At 46.8% G+C, this 19,489-nt stretch overlaps 1 protein-coding gene across 3 annotated transcripts in view; it reads left to right on the plus strand.

Annotated features, from left to right (window-relative positions):
- Positions 1 to 19,489, plus strand: part of med15 (mediator complex subunit 15) — a 127,663-nt gene that overhangs the window by 59,671 nt on the left and 48,503 nt on the right. For all 3 annotated transcript variants that reach the window (XM_070887506.1, XM_070887504.1, XM_070887507.1), the window contains one exon: positions 13,073 to 13,188. In XM_070887506.1, the coding sequence (XP_070743607.1) occupies positions 13,073 to 13,188 (116 nt within the window). The remainder of the gene's footprint in view (positions 1 to 13,072; positions 13,189 to 19,489) is intronic.

Consider the following 19,489-nt stretch of genomic DNA (forward strand, 5'->3'; position numbering starts at 1 on the left):
AACACTTCTTTATCTCGAGGGAGCTGGAATACAGAGGGGTGGAAGTGATCCTCCAGTTGTACAGAGCTCTGGTCAGACTGTATCTGGCGTGTTGGCACCACACCTCAGGAAGGATGTATTGGTCTTGGAGGGGGTGCAGTGCAGAGTCACCAGAATGATGCCGGGGGCTTAGAGGGTTCAATTCTGAGGTAAGGTTGCACAGACTGGGCTTGTATTCCCTTAAGTTTAGTAGATTGAGGGGTGATCTGATTGAGATGTTTAAAATGATAAAAGGATTTGATAAGGTAGATACTGGGAAAGTATTTCCACTGGTGGGGGAATCAAGAGCGAAGGGACATAATCAAATTCGAGATCGGCCATTCAGGAGTGAAATCAGGAAGTTTTTTTTCACACAAAGGGTAGTGGAAATCTGGAACTCTCTTCCTCCAAGAGGTCGTGGATTTTGGGAAAGTTGGAGTAAGGGTATCCAGGGCAGTCGACGTAAAGATCAGCCATAATCTAATCGAATGGCTGAGCAGGCTCGAGGGGCTGAAAGGCCTCCTCCTGTGTCTGTAACCCCCCCCAAAAAAAATGTCCTGCCTTATGCCACTGGTGTCCTGTGCAAATCAGTCCCTTATGAGCCATTTCCTAATCGTTGTAGCTCAAAGCATAAAACTGCTAATAAAATGGCATAAATTACCCAGTCCTTGCAGCAGAATTATTGGTCTTGATTCCCTGACTAATGGGATTGCCTCATTGTGCAGTCGGTGAAATATGAAGCTTAAGAAATGCTTTTATAAATCTCTTCCTCATGTCTCGCAGGCTGTTGTTATACAGGGAGCCTGCCATCATGTTGAAGGTGGCAGCCCATTACAGCAAAATCCTGCAGCAGTGCTCCTCCAAATAGTACGATGGAATAATTTATCATCCACCCCCTGTTAAACGTTTTGTCTGCACACCTCCACCAACACAGCACTCTCTCATTATGGCCCTGGGATGTCAGGCCAGATTATGAGCTGAAGTCCTGTCGGGGAGGGCTCAAAAGTAGCATCAACTGAACAAAAAGATTTGAAATGAGTTGGACAGATGAAGAGAAATGGTGATGGAGAAATAGAGCAAAAACTAGCCAGGAGGAATTAAATATAAGACCGACACTAATGAGGGAAGGGTGGCTTTTGAAGCTATTCGATTACAAAGAGCACAAAGGTAATTCAGAATTTACTGCAGCGAGAGAAGCTGCTGGTTGTGAGGGGCGAGCCACATTCACCCACTAATAGCATCATAACAGTATCTCACCGAGATAATGGGCTTATTTTGTGCTGCAAATTTAATAGGCCACATTATTTCTTTAAAAGGGTTATTTTTAAATAATTATTTCCATTTCTTCTCTGCTCCTGAGTGTCTCTTTAAATGTATCTTTCTCATTCATTGTCTCCTTTCTCATCGTTTTATCCCCAAATAAAGGTCATCCTACACACCCTTCTTCCTGCACTCTCACTCTGTTCAGCCAAAGATTTGTCCTACTCTAATTCGTTCTTTCCCAAAACTCTGCAACTCCTTGGCCTTTCCTGCCTCTTAGTCTGCTGGCTTTTATAACCCAGGCATTATGCAGCAGCACTGGTTTTACCTTGCTTGTGAATTCTTTCCTTGGTGGTGCCCTGCGGTAGAGCAGTCTTGGCATCTGCAGTAAACGCTCCAACACAGTCAGCGTGCGAAATAGAGCACTTCACAAAAAGGACAGCTCCCGTGTCCGATCCCACCGTCTCCTGTACTCGCGTACTCACTTTCCCATGCTTGTTAAACTTCACCCAAGAAAACCAATTGAGACTGGACTTCCAGCTCTGCTTTCCACGTTGAGAATCGCACTCTTCTGCACTGCTGTTACCAGCTGGCTCTGCACCCTTTCATTTCAGTGCATTTGCTGGGAATGTGTGCGAGAGAGGGATGTATTTTATATCGTTCTCATAACACCGGCAAGTCCACTTTTCTTGCCCAAACCTATTTACCCGTAGAAGGTGATGGTGGGCCTGAGGGAATTAAGCCAATGCTTCATGTGGGACTGGAGTCACATGTAGACTAGACTGGGTGGGGTTGGCTGGGCTCCCTTCCCTGGAGGACAGTCGGAAGTTTTCTCGTTCATTTTTTTTCTGGTAAATCATTAAATTCAACTTCATAACTTGCCATGGTGGGATTTGAACTAGTGGCCCTGTGGGTTATGCGTCCAGTACTAAACCTGTATTCATACAGTCATACAGTGATGTCAGACTTAAACCTGCAGGTTTGTTCACAGATTCCGGGCAGCACAGTGTAGGGTAGGCACAGCATGTTCATAAAGTGGGACGCAAAAAGACCCACTCTAGTACTTGCGTTCACTCAAATCTGTCTGTGTCTGATTCCCCTGTCTGGCAGGTTATTCCAAACTTACAAACATACAATGGAATCCACACAGCGGGCCCATCGAGCCTGTCCCATATGTTCATGGTGCACCATATGTATACCTGTGACCAATGTTCCTTTTAAGGGGCCGTGCAGCGGCTTTTAAATGGAAAAACCCACACATGCACGGAATTTTGAATGGGCCCAGCAGCCCGTTAAAGGGGGCGTGTGGCCCTAAATAAATTAAAGGGAACATTGCCCGTGATCCCCAGCTGCACCTCCCACCCCAGACCTACCAGCCACGCAATAATGTGGGAGTGGCTAAACAAAGTAGGCCAATTTAGGAGAAATAGATTTGGGAAATTCCTCTCCAACCTCCGAAGGCCACCCAACAATTTTAAAGAGACCACTAGTAGGCACATCCCCTGAAACACCACCTATTCCTATGTGTACGAAGTCGGCCACACTCAGGAACCCCTGCACGCACTGCACGAGTTGACTACTTGTTCCATCAGTCAGCGACTCTCGACCTTCTGGCGCGTTGCTTGTATGCTTGAGTAACTTCGACTCATCCCCCGGACCTGCCTGATCGAGCTATCTCACATAGCCTATCAACATTGACTGAATCCAATCCTTTCATCATCATCAAGACCTCAATCAAACCTCGAAATCTATTGGGCTTTTCTCGAGAAAAATGCCCAAGCTCTCCCGAGTCTTGAAGGACTTTCAAACCATGTAACTATCTAGTGACCGTCCTGTGATCCTTTTCTGGGGCCCCTATATCATCTAACGTGTGAGGGGGCCAAAATTGGACACTATTCTAAATGAGGCCTAATCAAGGAGATATTTATTCATTCTGGCAATACATTCTTGCGGCTCTTTGCTTTTGTGATAGCCTCGTATCACTGGCCATGAACCCTCAAAGATTCATGTTCTGCAGGGTGACCATATTTTCTAAACTGAATCCGGGGAAACACAGGGTTGGAACATCCAGGGTGGAACATGTAGGTTGCACAGCGTAACGAGGCAACATTTTTTAGCAGTCTATATTTTAATAGTAGCACATACAGACTACAAATGCATATAATTAACACTGATGTGGCGTCACACTATTAAAGTGCATTCAGACACCTGACTCTGATTTACCCCCCCCCCCCCCCCCCCCGTGATTGAGGTCAATCTTGACCCCTCCCCCAGTGACAGACGTCACACGTCTACAGCTTCCCTCTGTGCCTCTCTTGATATCCTACGAAGGGAACTGGTCGAGGCACTCATCGCTGCCTCCTCACGAGCAGCAACCCCAACTGTCCCGTCCTACTCTCCTTCCTGCCCAGCGCGCCCACTGGGGGCGAATCTTGCCAAAATCCGCCCCGTCCAACTCAACCACTCAATGGGGCAGCCATCACCGACCCTCTCCACATCTCCCTCCAGAATGTCCGTTCACTTGTGACCAAGGTCCTTGCCATCCATGAGCTTATTGTGGATGATTGCAGCGACATTATGGCCCTGATAGAAACTTGGCTGAGAGGTAATGACACCTTACCTTTTAAACAAAGCCTCCCCGACCCCCGGCTATACCTTCTACCACTTGCCTCGCCCAGACTGCAGTGGTGGCGGTGTGACTCTCATCATCAAATCACATCTTGGTCTGTCCCCCTACTCCTCCGGCACTGTCTCCTCCTTTGAGCATCTCACCCTATTCCACCCCTCTCACCTCTCCTTTAAAATTCTCGTTCTCTACCACCCACCCAAGCACCGTATCACCGAGATATCTTCACTACTTTCCTCCCTCAGCCTCTGCACCGAGCGACTTCTCATCCTCGGTGATTTCAACCTTCCATCTCAATTCATCATGCATCTCTCCTCTGAGTTCACTAGCCCCCTATCCTCCCTTAATCTCTCCCTCCATGTAAACTCACCAACCCATATTCACAGTCAGCCCCTCGACCTTACCATCTCTCGTGGCCTCGCTACTCCCATCGTGTCAATCGCAGATAAGGCCATCTCTGACCATTGCCTTGTATCGCTCTCCAGCCACATCCTTTTCCCCCACCCCATCTCCCAACCATATCTTTTGTGTGTGTCCCTGGAAAAAAAACTCTCCTGACTCTCTCACAACTGCACGTATAAGAACATAAGAAATAGGAGCAGCAGTAAGCTCTTCGAGCCTGCTCCGCCATTCAATAAGATCATAGCTGATCTGATCTTGGCCTCAAATCCATTTCCCTACCTCTCCCCATAACCCTTGACTCCCTTGTCTCCTTATCAACTCCCAACTGTCCAGCCATTGACCCTCCATTCACCATGACATCTCTGCAGCTACCGATCTTCTCAATCACACCCTTAGCACCATCTTTCATGTCCGAGTCCCTGTTAAAACCATTACTCTCTCTCACCCTGGACATTCCCCCTGGTACAGCCCTGATCTTCGCTCCCTCAAGACCAAGGAACGCAAACCTGAATGGATGTGGTGGACAACTGGTTTAGCCATTCACCGCCAGGTCCGACTGGACCACATAAAGCAAAATCGGGTCCTGCTCTCGTCTGACAAAATAGCTCATTATTCCAGGATCATTCTGGAATGTAAAGATAAACACTGGCTTCTATTCTCCACTGCTAACCGTCTTTTTCAACTCCTCTCCCCAGTCTCCACCCTCACCTCCGATATGTGTGAGGAGCTCATGGACTTCTTTGTCTCTAAGATTGAGACCATCGGTTCGGCCGCCTCTGCCTCTTCCCTTCCTTCCCCTAGCTCACCGGGCCAGACTGCCTCTAAGGATCCCCCCTGCCCTAGCCCTGATCTCTCATCTTTCCCCAGTTTCTTTCCAATCTCCCCTCATGACCTCTCCATGACCCATTTCCTGCTCCCTTGACCCTATTCCCATCAAACTGCTGACCACCCAATTTCCTTTTCTAGCTCCCATGTAGCCGACATTGTTAACAGTTCTCTCTCCTCAGGTACTGTCCTCCTCTCCCTCAAATCAGCCGTCATCACCCCTCCCCTCAAAACACCAACCCTCGACCCCTCCGTCCTTGCAAATTACCGTTCCACCTCCAACTTCCCTTTTCTCTCCATAGTCCTTGTTTTGCCTCCCAAATCCGGGCCTGTCTTTCTCGCAATTCCATGTTCGAATCCTTCCAATCCGGTTTCCGCCCCTGCCACAGTACCGAAATGGCTCTCATCAAAATCACAAATGACATCCTTTGTGACTGACAAAGGCAAACTATCCCTCCTCATCCGTCTTGACTTATTTGTAGGCTTTGACATGGTTGATCACTCTATCCATCTCCAACGCCTCTCCACCATCGTCCAGCTGGGTGGGACTGCACTCGCCTGATTCCATTCTTATCTATCTAATCATAGCCAGAAAATCTCCTGCAATGGCTTTTCTTCCCACCCCGGCATCGTTACCTCTGGTGTCCCTCAAGAATCTAGCCTTGGCCCCCTCCTATTTCTCATCTACATGTTGCGCCTTGGTGACATCATCCGAATACACCCAATCAGTTTCCACATGTACACTGATGACACCCAGCTCTACCTCACCACCACTTCTCTTAACCCCTCCACAGTTTGCAACATTGGCATTATATTTGACCCTGAAATGTGCTTTCGACCACATATCCACAGCATAGCTAAGACTGCCTATTTCCACCCCCGTAACCGCTCTTGCCTCAGCTTATTCACTGCTGAAGCCCTCATCCATGCCTTTGTTACCTCTAGACTTGATTATTCCAACGCACTCCTGACTGGCCTCCCACATTCTACCGTACATAAATTCAAGGTGATCCAACATTCGGCTGCCCGTGTCCTAACTCGCACCAAGTCCCGCTCACCCATCACCCTTCGCTGACCTGCATTGGATCCCGGTTAAGCAATGCCTTGATTTCAAAATTCTTATCCTTATTGTTGCCTAGGCCCCAAGCTCTGGAACTCCCTTCCTAAACCTCTCCACCTCTCTTTCCTCCTTCAAGACAATCCTTTAAACATATCTCTGTGACCCTCACCTGCGCTAAATTCTACTTGGTGTCAATTTTTAATCTCATAATACTCCTATGACGTGCCTATGTTAAAGGCGCTATATAAATACAAGTTGTTATTGATGTGACGCCTGAAAGCCCCCCCCCCCCCCTGTTACTGAGGTCATACCTCACCCCTGCTCCCCTCGCCCAGTGATTGAGATGACACCTGACTCACCCACCCCTCTCCCCATGACTGTCACACCTGACCCCTCCCCCAGTGACTGAGGTCACACCTGAACCCCCCTTCCCCCAGTGATTGCGGTCACACTTGGCTTTTTCCCCGTGACTGACCCTGACCCTTCCTCCACCCGCCCCCCCCCCCCCAGTGACTGATGTCAAGCCTGAATCCTCCCACCTGCCCCCCCACTGTGACTGTGGTCACACCTGCCCCCCCCCCCCCCCCCCCACCCGATCGTGGGAAAGATGAAAAGTAATGGCCCCTCTCACTGATGCACCGGTGACTGGTTTCATGCTGAATTTCTACCATTCATAACAACCTTCTGTCTATGTGAATGTGACTCAATCTTTATCCAATCCAGTGTCTGCCTGCCAAACCCACGAGACTCTACCTTGATTAGTGGCCTTTTGTGTGGCATTTTGTCAGAAGCTTTTTGAAACAGGATGTGTCAAGCAGTATTCCAACATTCACCGAAAATGTAACCATTGGTTGAAGACATGCTTAGATCCTTAAATAACTCCTCTTTCCAGTGCAGCAATAATGTTTCCCTCTGACTCCTAAAATAGTTGAAAAAGACCTTGCTATTCCCACTACACCTATCCACTATCCTTTTCTCATGCCCATATGACTGCTCCGATAGCACCTTTCATACTGCTCTGATAGCAGCCTTCATTGCCTTCAGCAAGGTTCACAGCTAACCTTGTTCCCCTGAGAGCTACTTTTCTTAAACATGTCATTTTAAAATTGTCTGGCCATAGCCAGTTACCCAATCTGGTTTTGTTTTAACATCTGACCTTTTAACCCTATGGACCTGCATGACTTCCTTCTGTGTCAGGGTGGCTTTGAAAGGAGAGTTCTCTTGGTATATAGAATATATATATATATATACTGAATGGCAAAACAATGACAAGTGTTTCACTTTTGAGGAATAGATCCCATTTTTTGTAATTCCTCACTTCCCCGGCCCCCATACTGTTTGATCTGTGAGGTGTACCCCAGGGCGAGCTTGCTTTCTTTGTGAGATACTTTGCGGTATCCTTTATACAGGTTTACTATATCCCGTGGTTTCAGGTATTCTTTACAAAAGCAAAATACTGCGGATGCTTTTTAAAAAATTCGTAAATAGGATGTGGGCGTTGCTGGCAAGGCCTACATTTATTGCCCATCCCTAATTGTCCTCGAGAAGGTGGTAATGAGCTGCCTTCTTGAACCGCTGCAGACCCTGTGGTGAAGGTACTCCCACAGTGCTGGTAGGGAGGGAATTCCAGGATTCTGACCAGCAATGATGAAGGAACGGCGATATATTTCCAAGTCAGGATGGTGTGTAACTTGATGGGGAACTTGCAGGTGATGGTGTTCCCATGCGCCTGCTGCCCTTGTCCTTCTAGATGGTAGAGGTTGCGGGTTTGGAAGGGGCTGCTGAAGTGCCCTTGGTGAGTTGCTGCAGTGCATCTTCTAGATGGTACACACTGTAGCTACGGTGCGCCGGTGGTGGAGGGAGTGAATGTTTAAGGTGGTGGATGGGATGCCAATCAAGCGGGCTGGTTTGTCCTGGATGATGTCAAACTTCTTGAATATTGTTGGAGCTGCACTCATCCAGGCAAGTGGAGAGTATTCCATCACACTCCTGACTTGTGCCTTATAGATGGTGGAAAGGCTTTGGGGAGTCAGGAGGTGAGATACTTGCCACACAATACCCAGCCTCTGACCCGCTCTTGTTGCCACAGTATTTATGTGGCTGGTCCAGTTAAGTTTCTGGTCAATGGTAACCCCCCCCCAGGATGTTGATGGTGGGGGATTCGGTGATGGTAATGCCGTTGAATGTCAAGGGACAGTGGTTAAACTTTTGCTTGTTGGAGATAGTTATTGTCAGGCACTTGTGTGGCGTGAATATTACTTGGCATTTATCAGCCCAAGGCTGAATGCCCTCCAGGTCTTGCTGTATGGATTGCTTCATTATCTGAGGAATTGTGAATGGAACTGAACACTGTGCAATCATCAGCGAACATCCCCACTTCTGACCTTATGATGGAGGGAAGGTCATTGATGAAGCAGCTGAAGATGGTTGGGCCTAGGACACTGCCCTGAGGAACTCCTGCAGCAATGTCCTGGGGCTGGGATGATTGAGCTCCAACCACCACAACCATCTTCCTTTGTGCTAGGTATGACTCCAGCCAGTGGAGAGTTTTCCCCCTGATTCCAATTGACTTCAGTTTTACTAGGGCTGATGTCAAGGCAGTCATTCTCACTGCACCTCTTGAATTCAGCTCTTTGGTCCATGTTTGGACTAAGGCTGTAATGAGGTCTGGAGCCGAGTGGTCCTGGCAGAACCCAAACTGAGCATCGGTGAGCAGGTTATTGGTGAGTAAGTGCCGCTTGATAACACTGTTGACGACACCTTCCATCATTTTGCTGATGATTGAGAGTGGACTGATGGGGCGGTAATTGGACGGATTGGATTTGTCCTGCTTTTTGTAGCCAGGACATACCTGGGCATTGTCGGATAGATGCCAATGTTGTAGCTGTACTGGAACAGTTTGGCTTGTGGCGTGGCTAGTTCAGGTGCATATGTCTTCAGCACAACAGCCGGGATGTTGTCAGGGCCCATAGCCTTTGCTGTATCCAGTGCGCTCAGCCGTTTCCTTATATCACGTGGAGTGAATCGAATTGGCTGAAGACTGGCTTCTGTGATGGCGGGGACCTCAGGAGGAGGCCGATATGGATCATCCACTTGGTACTCCTGGCTGAAGATAGTTGCATTCACATGCTGGGCTCCGCCATCATTGAGGATGAGGATATTCATGGAGCCCCCTCCTCCCGTTAGTTGTTCAATGGTCTACCATCATTCACAACTGGATGTGGCAGGACTGCAGAGCTTTGGTCTGATCCACTGGTTGTGGGATCGCTTAGTCCTGTCTATAGCATGCTGCTTCTGTTTAGCGTGGATGTAGTCCTGTGTTGCAGCTTCTCCAGGTTGGCTCATTATTAGGTACGCCTGGTGCTGCTCCTGACATGCTCTTCTACACTCTTCATTGAACCAGTGTTGGTCGCCTGGCTTGATGGTAAAGGTAGAGTGAGGGATATGCTAGGCCATGAGGTTACAGATTGTGGTGGAATACAATTCTGCTGCTGCTGATGGCCCACAGCGCCTCATGGATGCCCAGTTTTGAGCTGCTAGATCTGTTCTGAATCTATCCCATTTAGCACAGTGATTTAGATGAGGGGATTAAATGTAGTATCTCCAAATTTGCAGATGACACTAAGTTGGGTGGCAGTGTGAGCTGCGAGAAGGATGCTATGAGGCTGCAGAGTGACTTGGATAGGTTAGGTGAGTGGGCAAATGCATGGCAGATGAAGTATAATGTGGATAAATGTGAGGTTATCCACTTTGGTGGTAAAAACAGAGACAGACTATTATCTGAATGGTGACAGATTAGGAAAAGGGGAGGTGCAGCGAGACCTGGGTGTCATGGTACATCAGTCATTGAAGGTTGGCATGCAGGTACAGCAGGCAGTTAAGAAAGCAATTTAGGACCGAGATGAGGAGAAACTTCTTCACCCAGAGAGTGGTGCACCTGTGGAATTCTCTACCACAGAAAGTTGTTGAGGCCAATTCACTAAATATATTCAAAAGGGAGTTAGATGAAGTCCTTACTACTAGGGGGATCATGGGGTATGGCGAGAAAGCAGGAAGGGGGTACTGAAGTTGCATGTTCAGCCATGAACTCATTGAATGGCGGTGCAGGCTCGAAGGGCTGAATGGCCTACTCCTGCACCTATTTTCTATGATAGTGCCACACAACACGATGGAGGGTGTCCTCTGTGTGAAGACGGGACTTTGTCTCCTCAATGACTGTACGCTGGTCACTCTGTCATGGGCAAATGCATCTGCAATAGGTAGATTGGTGAGAACGAGGCCAAGCAGGTTTTTGTCTCGTGTTGGTTCTCTCTCCATCGGCCGCAGGCCCAGTCTGGCAGCTTATGTCCTTCAAGACTCGGCCAGCTCGTTCAGTAGTGGTGTTACTGCACCACTCTTGGTGATGGATATTGAAGTCCCCCACCCATCCATTCTGTGCCCGTGGTTCTTCCAAGTGGTATTCAACATGGGGGAGTACTGATTGATCAGCTGAGGGAGGGCAGTAGGTGGTAATCAGCAGGAGGTTTCCTTGCCCATGCTTGACCTGAAGCCATTAGACTTCATGGAGTCCGCAGTCAATGTTGAGGATTCCCAGGGCCACTCCCTCCCGACTGTATACCACTGTGCCGCCCCCTCTGGTGGGTCTGTGCTGCCGGTGGGACAGGACATACCCAGGGATGGTGATGGAGGAGTCTGGGACTTTGGCTGAAAGATATGATTCTGTGAGTATGATGCTGGAAATCTGAAATATAAACAGTAAATGCTGGAAATACTCGGCAGGTCAGGAAGCATCTGTGGAGAAAGAAACAAAGTTTATGTTTCAGGTTGATGACCTTTCATCAGAATTTTCATCCGCTATTCTTTGTACAGGTTTAGTATATCCCATCATTTTAGGTATTCTTTATACAGATTTAGTATATCTCAAGGTGTTTGCTGTTTGATTATTTTTCCCTCTTGCTGACCTAGCCCGCGGAAGCCAGTTATTGCATCCTAACTGCTGCAAACAATGAACTCATGCCATGTGGGACCTCCTCGTCTGCACAGCTCAGTCCCAGATAGTTGTGTACTGGGCTAGTGAAGGAGCAAAACCTCAGTGTTTCATGCCACAAAGCCTTCGCACTATTTTTGATATGAACATTACATAAAGTATTTGCAGAACATCATGTTTGCATATTGTTCTGTATGAAATAATGCTAGTGTTAGGTGTGCAGCACAGACATTTCAGGGTCAGGTAAAATAAGGACATTATTACTCTGAGAGAAGGCGCAGTGATCACACGCCACACACCCACATCTATATCTATCTCTCTCTCTCTATCTCTCTATCTCTCTAGTTCAAGTGTAAGTTACAAGTGTTTCGTCTCCACTCACGCTCTTTGGTCCAGAATTATGTACAACTTCAAGATCCATCCTCCATTGCTCCTCGTTGCTGATGTTGCTTGCACTGGTGCTGCTCCCACAAGCAATACTTCAGCTGTGGCCTTGTGCAGATCTAATGTCCCTCTGTGTAAAATCCAGTATCTATACCCCTTGATCTCTCTGATCCTCCACTCTACCACTCAGGGCACCCTGCTCCCATTCCCCAGAACGTGTTACACATTTCTCTACATTTAACTGCACCTGCCACCTCTCTGCTCATTCTGTTGAACCTGACTCTGCCCTCCCTGCACGCTGCAATCCTCCTCACAGTGTTTCTGGTGTAATCAACAAACGTCAGTATCAATCCTTTATATAAATGGACAATATAAAAGGGCTGTCCGTACAGATTCCAGGACACACCACTATCTTTCGCTGATGCTCCCACAGCCCCCCTTTCAGTTTCCTCTGTTGGAGACGCCATATCTGTGCAGCATTGCCAGCTCTGCAGATTGAATGGTTTCAGTAGGGGTGAGTCAACCATCTGTTACAGCAGCACAGGCTCACTACAGCTCAAGGTCCGTCTGTAAGGAGACTCGCAGGGCCAGACTGTATTCTATTCAACCATGGGGGCATCATGTCCTGGGTATGATTCCATGGGTATGATTCAACAGGAGCCACTGGCTAGCAGCCCTTACTGTTTTTAAACCCTCTCTCCTCCAGAGACAATGAGGCTAGTTTTGGCACCCTTTTGGGGCTGACTAACGCAGCACAGACCAGGGATTAATCCCAGGAGCTTCTGGTGTGCACTCTGATTCTATCCCGCCTTCTGACTGCAGCTATTCATAGCCGCAAATGTAAAGCATTTTCTTGTGGCATCGTAAAGTCTCTTGGGATAATTTGTTTGTTCATAGCAGGTTGTTGAGCTGGAACGATGCAGTTGTCTGCCGACCTGCTATAGTTGTCCAAGGCCGTGCAATGCAGCTCTACTTCAGGACTGCTTTGACGTGCCTTGGAGCAACTCTGCTGATTTGGAGTCGGTTTTCTTTCATTTTGACTACAACAAAGAAAGAACTTGCATTTATATAGCTCCTTTCATGTTCTCCGAATTTCCCGAAGCGCTTTGCAGCCAATGAAGTGTAGTTAAACAAAACCAGTATATCCTATTTCGGGGAGGGATGGGGAGAGGAGCTGAGAACGTTTCCTTTGATTTACGATCTATTTTTAATCAACATAATCCAAACTGAATCCCAACTTGGACATAGTTGGTGGGTATCAGGAGTTAATCGCTGAATCTGAACCCACTATAATTGGGTTAGCGGAACACGGTAGTTTTATCCTAGCAACCCACACACGGCACTGACAAGGTTTTGTGATGATGTAGGCTAGGTCTTTACAGACTGCACTCTCTTACAGGAGGTAATCCTCCAGGCTGTGCTTGTACAGTGTCGGGGAGGATGCAGAAGGTGTGTTCTGTGATATTGTGGGTATTCACTGCCTGCGTTGCTCGTGTCTGCCTATCTGCAGGTTAACAATGCGATTGCCATGATACCGTCTCCAGTCCAGCAAGTGCAGACGATGCTCCCACCACCACAGCCGCAGCCGTCCCCCCAGCCTCCTTCATCCCAGCAGAGCTCTGTGAGGTAAGTGTAGCACCAACGTCTTAAACCTTTCAATGCCGCGCTTCCGAGGGACAGAATTTCTGAGCAGCACTTTAAAGGGGTTGGGGGAGGAGGAGGAGGGTGAATGTGACCTGAGATTTAGATCTTAAAGTGCATTAATAGAAATGTTGGCTCTGTTTGCTGTCCCGTATTACCTCTCCGTGGTCACTTTCAACAAAAGTTTTGTCATTTGTTAACTTTGCGACATCTGTGTAAAAACCATCACGTGGGAGGCTGAGGCACAGTTAAATATGTCTGTGCAGCAGTGCTGTTTGAATTCTTCCCCCACCGGCGGCCTCGAGGTGCTGTGGGGGCTGCCTGTGCAGCCACTCGTATAGTTCGCGGTATCACTTTAATGATCAATGAGTTCTCTCAAATAAATCAGTGCTGGATATTATTTGGAGATCAGTCCCCATTGCCAAGGCAATCTGTAGAGGAAGTCTGCAAGCTTGTTCCTGGGTCTTTTCCTTTTACATTCATGGCACATTTCTCTTTAGTTTTTTTCTTTGCATGTTTTTTATATTGTTGGTTTCTAACCTGGATTGTAAGTAAAAATGTAACTCGTTTAAAAGGATATGTAACCTAATTTAACGTATTAACATTTGCCTCTTTAATCAGAGTATGGATATCACAGTCTACAAGTGTAACAATTTTGTGTAAATTATCACAATCGATTGAGCTCTTAATACTTGACATTGTTTTTACTGACAGCTCCATTGGTTATAGCCCATAGCCTAACAATGCTCCACTGGTTATAACCCATAGCCTAACAATGCTCCACTGGTTATAGCCCATAGCCTAACAATGCTCCACTGGTTATAACCCATAGCCTAACAATGCTCCACTGGTTATAGCTCAGAGCCTAACAATGCTCCATTGGTTATAACCCATAGCCTAACAATGCTCCACTGGTTATAACCCATAGCCGAACAATGCTCCACTGGTTATAACCCATAGCCTAACAATGCTCCACTGGTTATAGCTCAGAGCCTAACAATGCTCCACTGGTTATAACTCATAGCCTAACAATGCTCTACTGGTTATAGCTCAGAGCCTAACAATGTTCCACTGGTTATAACACATAGCCTAACAATGCTTCACTGGTTATAGCTCAGAGCCTAACAATGTTCCATTGGTTATAACACATAGCCTAACAATGCTCCACTGGTTATAACCCGTAGCCTAACAATGCTCCATTGGTTATAGCCCATAGCCTAACAATGAACATAAGAACATAAGAATTAGGAACAGGAGTATGCCATCTAGCCCCTCGAGCCTGCTCCGCCATTCAACAAGATCATGGCTGATCTGGCCGTGGACTCAGCTCCACTTACCCATCCGCTCCCCGTAATCCTTAATTCCCTTATTGGTTAAAAATCTATTTATCTGTGACTTGAATACATTCAATGAGCTAGCCTCAACTGCTTCCTTGGGCAGAGAATTCCACAGATTCACAACCCTCTGGGAGAAGAAATTCCTTCTCAACTCGGTTTTAAATTGGCTCCCCCGTATTTTGAGGCTGTGCCCCCTAGTTCTAGTCTCCCCGACCAGTGGAAACAACCTCTCTGCCTCTATCTTGTCTATCCCTTTCATTATTTTAAATGTTTCTGTAAGATCACCCCTCATCCTTCTAAACTCCAACGAGTAAAGACCCGGTCTACTCAATCGATCATCATAAGGTAACCCCCTCATCTCCGGAATCAGCCTAGTGAATCGTCTCTGTATCCCCTCCAAAGCTAGTATATCTTTCCTTAAGTAAGGTGACCAAAACTGCACGCAGTACTCCAGGTGCGGCCTCACCAATACCCAATACAGTTGCAGCAGGACCTCCCTGCTTTTGTACTCCATCCCTCTCGCAATGAAGGCCAACATTCCATTCGTCTTCCTGATTATCTGCTGCAGCTGCAAACTAACTTTTTGGGATTCATGCACAAGGACCCCCAGGTCCCTCTGCATCTCAGCATGTTGTAATTTCTCCTCATTCAAATAATATTCCCTTTTACTGTTTTTTCCCCAAGGTGGATGACCTCACACTTTCTGACATTGTATTCCATCTGCCAAACCTTAGCCCATTCGCTTAACCTATCTAAATCTCTTTGCAGCGCCTCTGTGTCCTCTACACAACACGCTTTCCCACTAATCTTTGTGTCATCTGCAAATTTTGTTACACTACACTCATTCCCCTCTTCCAGGTCATCTATGTATATTGTAAACAGTTGTGGTCCCAGCACCGATCCCTGTGGCACACCACTAACCACCGATTTCCAACCCGAAAATGACCCATTTATCCCGACTCTCTGCTTTCTGTTAGCCAGCCAATTCTCTATCCATGCTAATACATTTCCTCTGGTCCACTGGTTATAACCCATAGCCTAACAATGCTCCACTGGTTATAACCCATAGCCTAACAATGCTCCACTGGTTATAACCCATAGCCTAACAATGCTCCACTGGTTATAACCCATAGCCTAACAATGCTCCATTGGTTATAGCCCATAGCCTAACAATGCTCCACTGGTTATAACCCATAGCCTAACAATGCTCCACTGGTTATAGCCCATAGCCTAACAATGCTCCACTGGTTATAACCCATAGCCTAACAATGCTTCACTGGTTATAACCCATAGCCTAACAATGCTCCACTGGTTATAACCTATAGCCTAACAATGCTCCACTGGTTATAACCCATAGCCTAACAATGCTCCACTGGTTATAGCCTTTCCATGCCCCACTTCTTTCACCCCATAACCTAACAATACGCTCTATTGATTTTAGTCCATAATCCAATAGTGTCCCCACATAGTAGCTGTAGTGCTGGATGGATGAGCTCTTGGGAAGCCCTCGGCTTGAATGTAATTCTCCACTGAAATTTTGCACTTAGGCCTCATACTATAATCCTCATACAACTTGCATTGATATAGCGCCTTTACTGTGGAAATATGCACCAAGGTGCTTCATACAGGCTTAATTTTTAAAATGGACACTGGGCGAAAGAAGGGAATATAAGAAGGGTGTGGCAAAAAGTTAGGTCAAAATGTTGAGTTTTAAAGAAGATCTTAAAGGAGGAGATGGAGGTGGAGAGGCATAGGGGTTTAGGGAGTGGATTCCAGAGCATGGGGCCTTGGCGACTGAAGGCACGGCCCCCCAGTGGTGAGGTGAAGTGGGGGGGGATGCACAAAAAGACAGAGTCAGAGGAACGAAGAGTTCGGGGGGGCGCGGGGGTGGGGAGTGAGGTTATACGTCTGTTGGAGGTTGTAGAGATGGGCAGGCCATGAAGAGATATAAACATGGAAGACAGGGAGCCAATGTTGGTCAGTAAAGACGGGGTGATTGGTGAGCTGTACTTGATGCAGAGTTTTGGATGAACTGAAGTTTATGGAAGATGGGAGGCTCAGCAAGAGAGCATCAGAATAGTAGAGTCTGGAGGTGAATGAGGGTTTCATCAGCAGATAGGCTGTGGTTGGGGAAGAGGTGGGTGATATTACAGATGCACAAATTAGGGTGTTCCTGATGGAGTGGATATGGGATCGAAAGATCAGCTTAGGGTCGAATAGGACACAGAGATTGTGAACCGTCGCATTCAGCCTGAGACAGTGGCCAGAAAGGAGAATGGAATATTTGTTTTGGGTATCGAATGTCAGGTGGTGTTTAATGCTCGGGAGTGAGTTTGCCATCTCTTCACAAGTCATTTAGAGTAAAGTGGGGAAAATACCATTATCCTGTTCCAGCACAAGCACTGCTGGGTCAACCATGAAATGGCATTCAAGAGCTGGGCCAGTGTGCGCTCTCGGCCAAGGGGATTAGTGTGGAAAGGTGCTGGGGCAGAAGAGATTACAGAAAGATGGTAATATTAGTACACCAAGTGCATCTACATTGTTCTTACTGTGTTCCTAACACAGATGAGGATGCACACAGGGAGGTTAAAGTAACAGTGACTTCAGTCTTTAATAAGACACTCCTGAGTGAGGAACAGGCCTTAGGGGCCGGCTTAAATACAGTGCTCCCAAGGGATGCTGGGATCCCTTGGGACTTCAGGGGATGAGCTCCCTGGTGGCGGAACATGGGAGTGCCTGCTTTACAGATACACAACAGTTCTTTTACTCATTCTGAAGGTTTGTGGCATTAGGGTGCTTTACACTAAAGAACAGTGGGAATGCACCAACACTTGGGTGACAGATACACTTAGATTGTGCTATATAAATGCAAGTTGTTAGTCAGAGTATAACTGTTAAGGTGTCTAAACTTTCTGTACAATTAGGGTTAATTCTAATATGTGTGTAACTGATTTTTTCAAGAAAGACTGTGGGTGGATTAGGAATTCTGAGTGAAATTACTTTGGAATTGCATGTTTAGACCAGGTGTGCATTTATCCAGGTCCTTTTGTCCTGTTCTTTATAGAGCAACAGCGCACGTAATGCTGTCATTAAAATCATAATGCACAATCCATTGATGCGACAGTAAGTGCTGGAGGTGTATTCTCCAAGGGAGTACAGCATTCACTGCCCTGGTTTAATGATCCCAACCCAGCTTCAACTCTCTGGGCCAGCTGTTATTAGTATATTAAACTGTAACTGACCTCACTCTTATTGGCTGAGTATTCCTATTGATTTACCAGCATCACCCAGAGACACTGACAAGGATAGAGTGTGTGCAGCAGGTTGTGATCCAGCCATACCTTTAACTGTTCAGTGGATAGGAACATCCTAATTAAACAATATTGCAGCATCCATGGTGGGCAAATCCTCTCAATATATGTCTTGAAGCAAACTATGCAGCAAATATTATTTATATCGCATGCTAAAGACCATCCATCCTCCTTGAATCCAATATTGGACACTTCAAATTTGAACCTGCAGATGGAACGGAGAAATCTTTTTTCAAAACTCTAGCTGCCTCAGTAAGTGGAAGTGTGAATCTAACGAGCTCTGGACTGTGTTCTCTGTAATGTGGACTACTGCCCACATTGTTTATTGAGAAACCAAGGCGACGACCCAGAACTTGGTGATTAGGTGACGCCAAAGGGAGGCTTCAGGTCAGTCACAAGTTCCATAGTCTTAGCAAAGAATGAGATGGAATAAGATACTGTGATGAATCTTGATTTCAATGTGAAGCATATGTAGAATGGCTTAGGAGCAGAAAGAAGTTCAAAGGAGCATTAACCATGGTATTGATGAAACAAAGGGACATCAATTGCCGTGGACATGGAGAGATCGAGGTGAGAAGCTAGAATTTTGAAAAAAAGATTTCTCCGTTCCATCTACAGGTTCAAATTTGAAGAGTCCAATATTGGATTCAAGGAGGATGGATGGTCTTTAGCATGCCATATAAATAATATTTGCTGCATAGTTTGCTTCAAGACATATATTGAGAGGGTTTGCCCACCATGGATGCTGCAATATTGTTTAATTAGGATGTTCCTATCCATTGAAGCATTAAAGGTATGACTGGATCAGAACCTGCTGCGCGCACACTATCCTTGTCAGTGTCTCTAGTTGATGCTGGTAAATCAGTAGGAATTGCCGATCAGAAAATGAGCACAGATCCCCAGATAATGGGAGCAGTGTTCAAGTTTTGGACAGATTTGGGCTTTAAAGAGAGTTCAGAGTTATTGAGCGAAAGCTATGGGGTTTGGCCCATAAGATTTTGTGGGAGGCAGGTTCAGCAGTGGAGATGTGGGAGTTCCATTTGGGGTCAGAGGAGTTGGTAAGGACAAGAATGTTGATAGATTAAGAAAAATAAGGGTGAAGTCATCAAAGATAGGACGAGCTGATCGCTGTTGGTTAGAATTGAAAGGGGCTCATTGTACTGGGCGATCGTGTAAAACGGACGATGTGGGATCACCGCCTGTTACATAACTCTCCTCGTGTTCGTGTCTCTCTGAGGTAATTGTGACTCTGGGCGATAGTGTAAAACGGGCGATATCTGATCACCCCATGTTTATTTCCATTGAAGTCCGTGGATGGGGATTGGATATCACCCGTTTTACACTGTCGTCCAATCACAATCACCCCAGAGAGACATGAACACGAGGAGAGTTGTGTAACTGGTGGTGATCCGATATCGCCCATTTTACACTGTCGCCCAGTCACAATCACGCAGAGAGACATGAACATGGAGAGAGTTGTGTAAAGGGCAGTGATCGGATATCGCCCGTTTTACACTGTCGCCCAGAGTCACAATCACCCCAGAGAGACATGAAGAAATTGTCTTTGAATGTTTGCAACACAGATTTTTTGTAAAGGTGGGGAGGAGTAGAAGGTGCAACGATTCCGGCATTACATGG

This window comes from Pristiophorus japonicus, chromosome 8 (assembly GCF_044704955.1).
Source record: "Pristiophorus japonicus isolate sPriJap1 chromosome 8, sPriJap1.hap1, whole genome shotgun sequence".
In the NCBI taxonomy this organism is placed as follows: Eukaryota; Metazoa; Chordata; class Chondrichthyes; family Pristiophoridae; genus Pristiophorus; species Pristiophorus japonicus.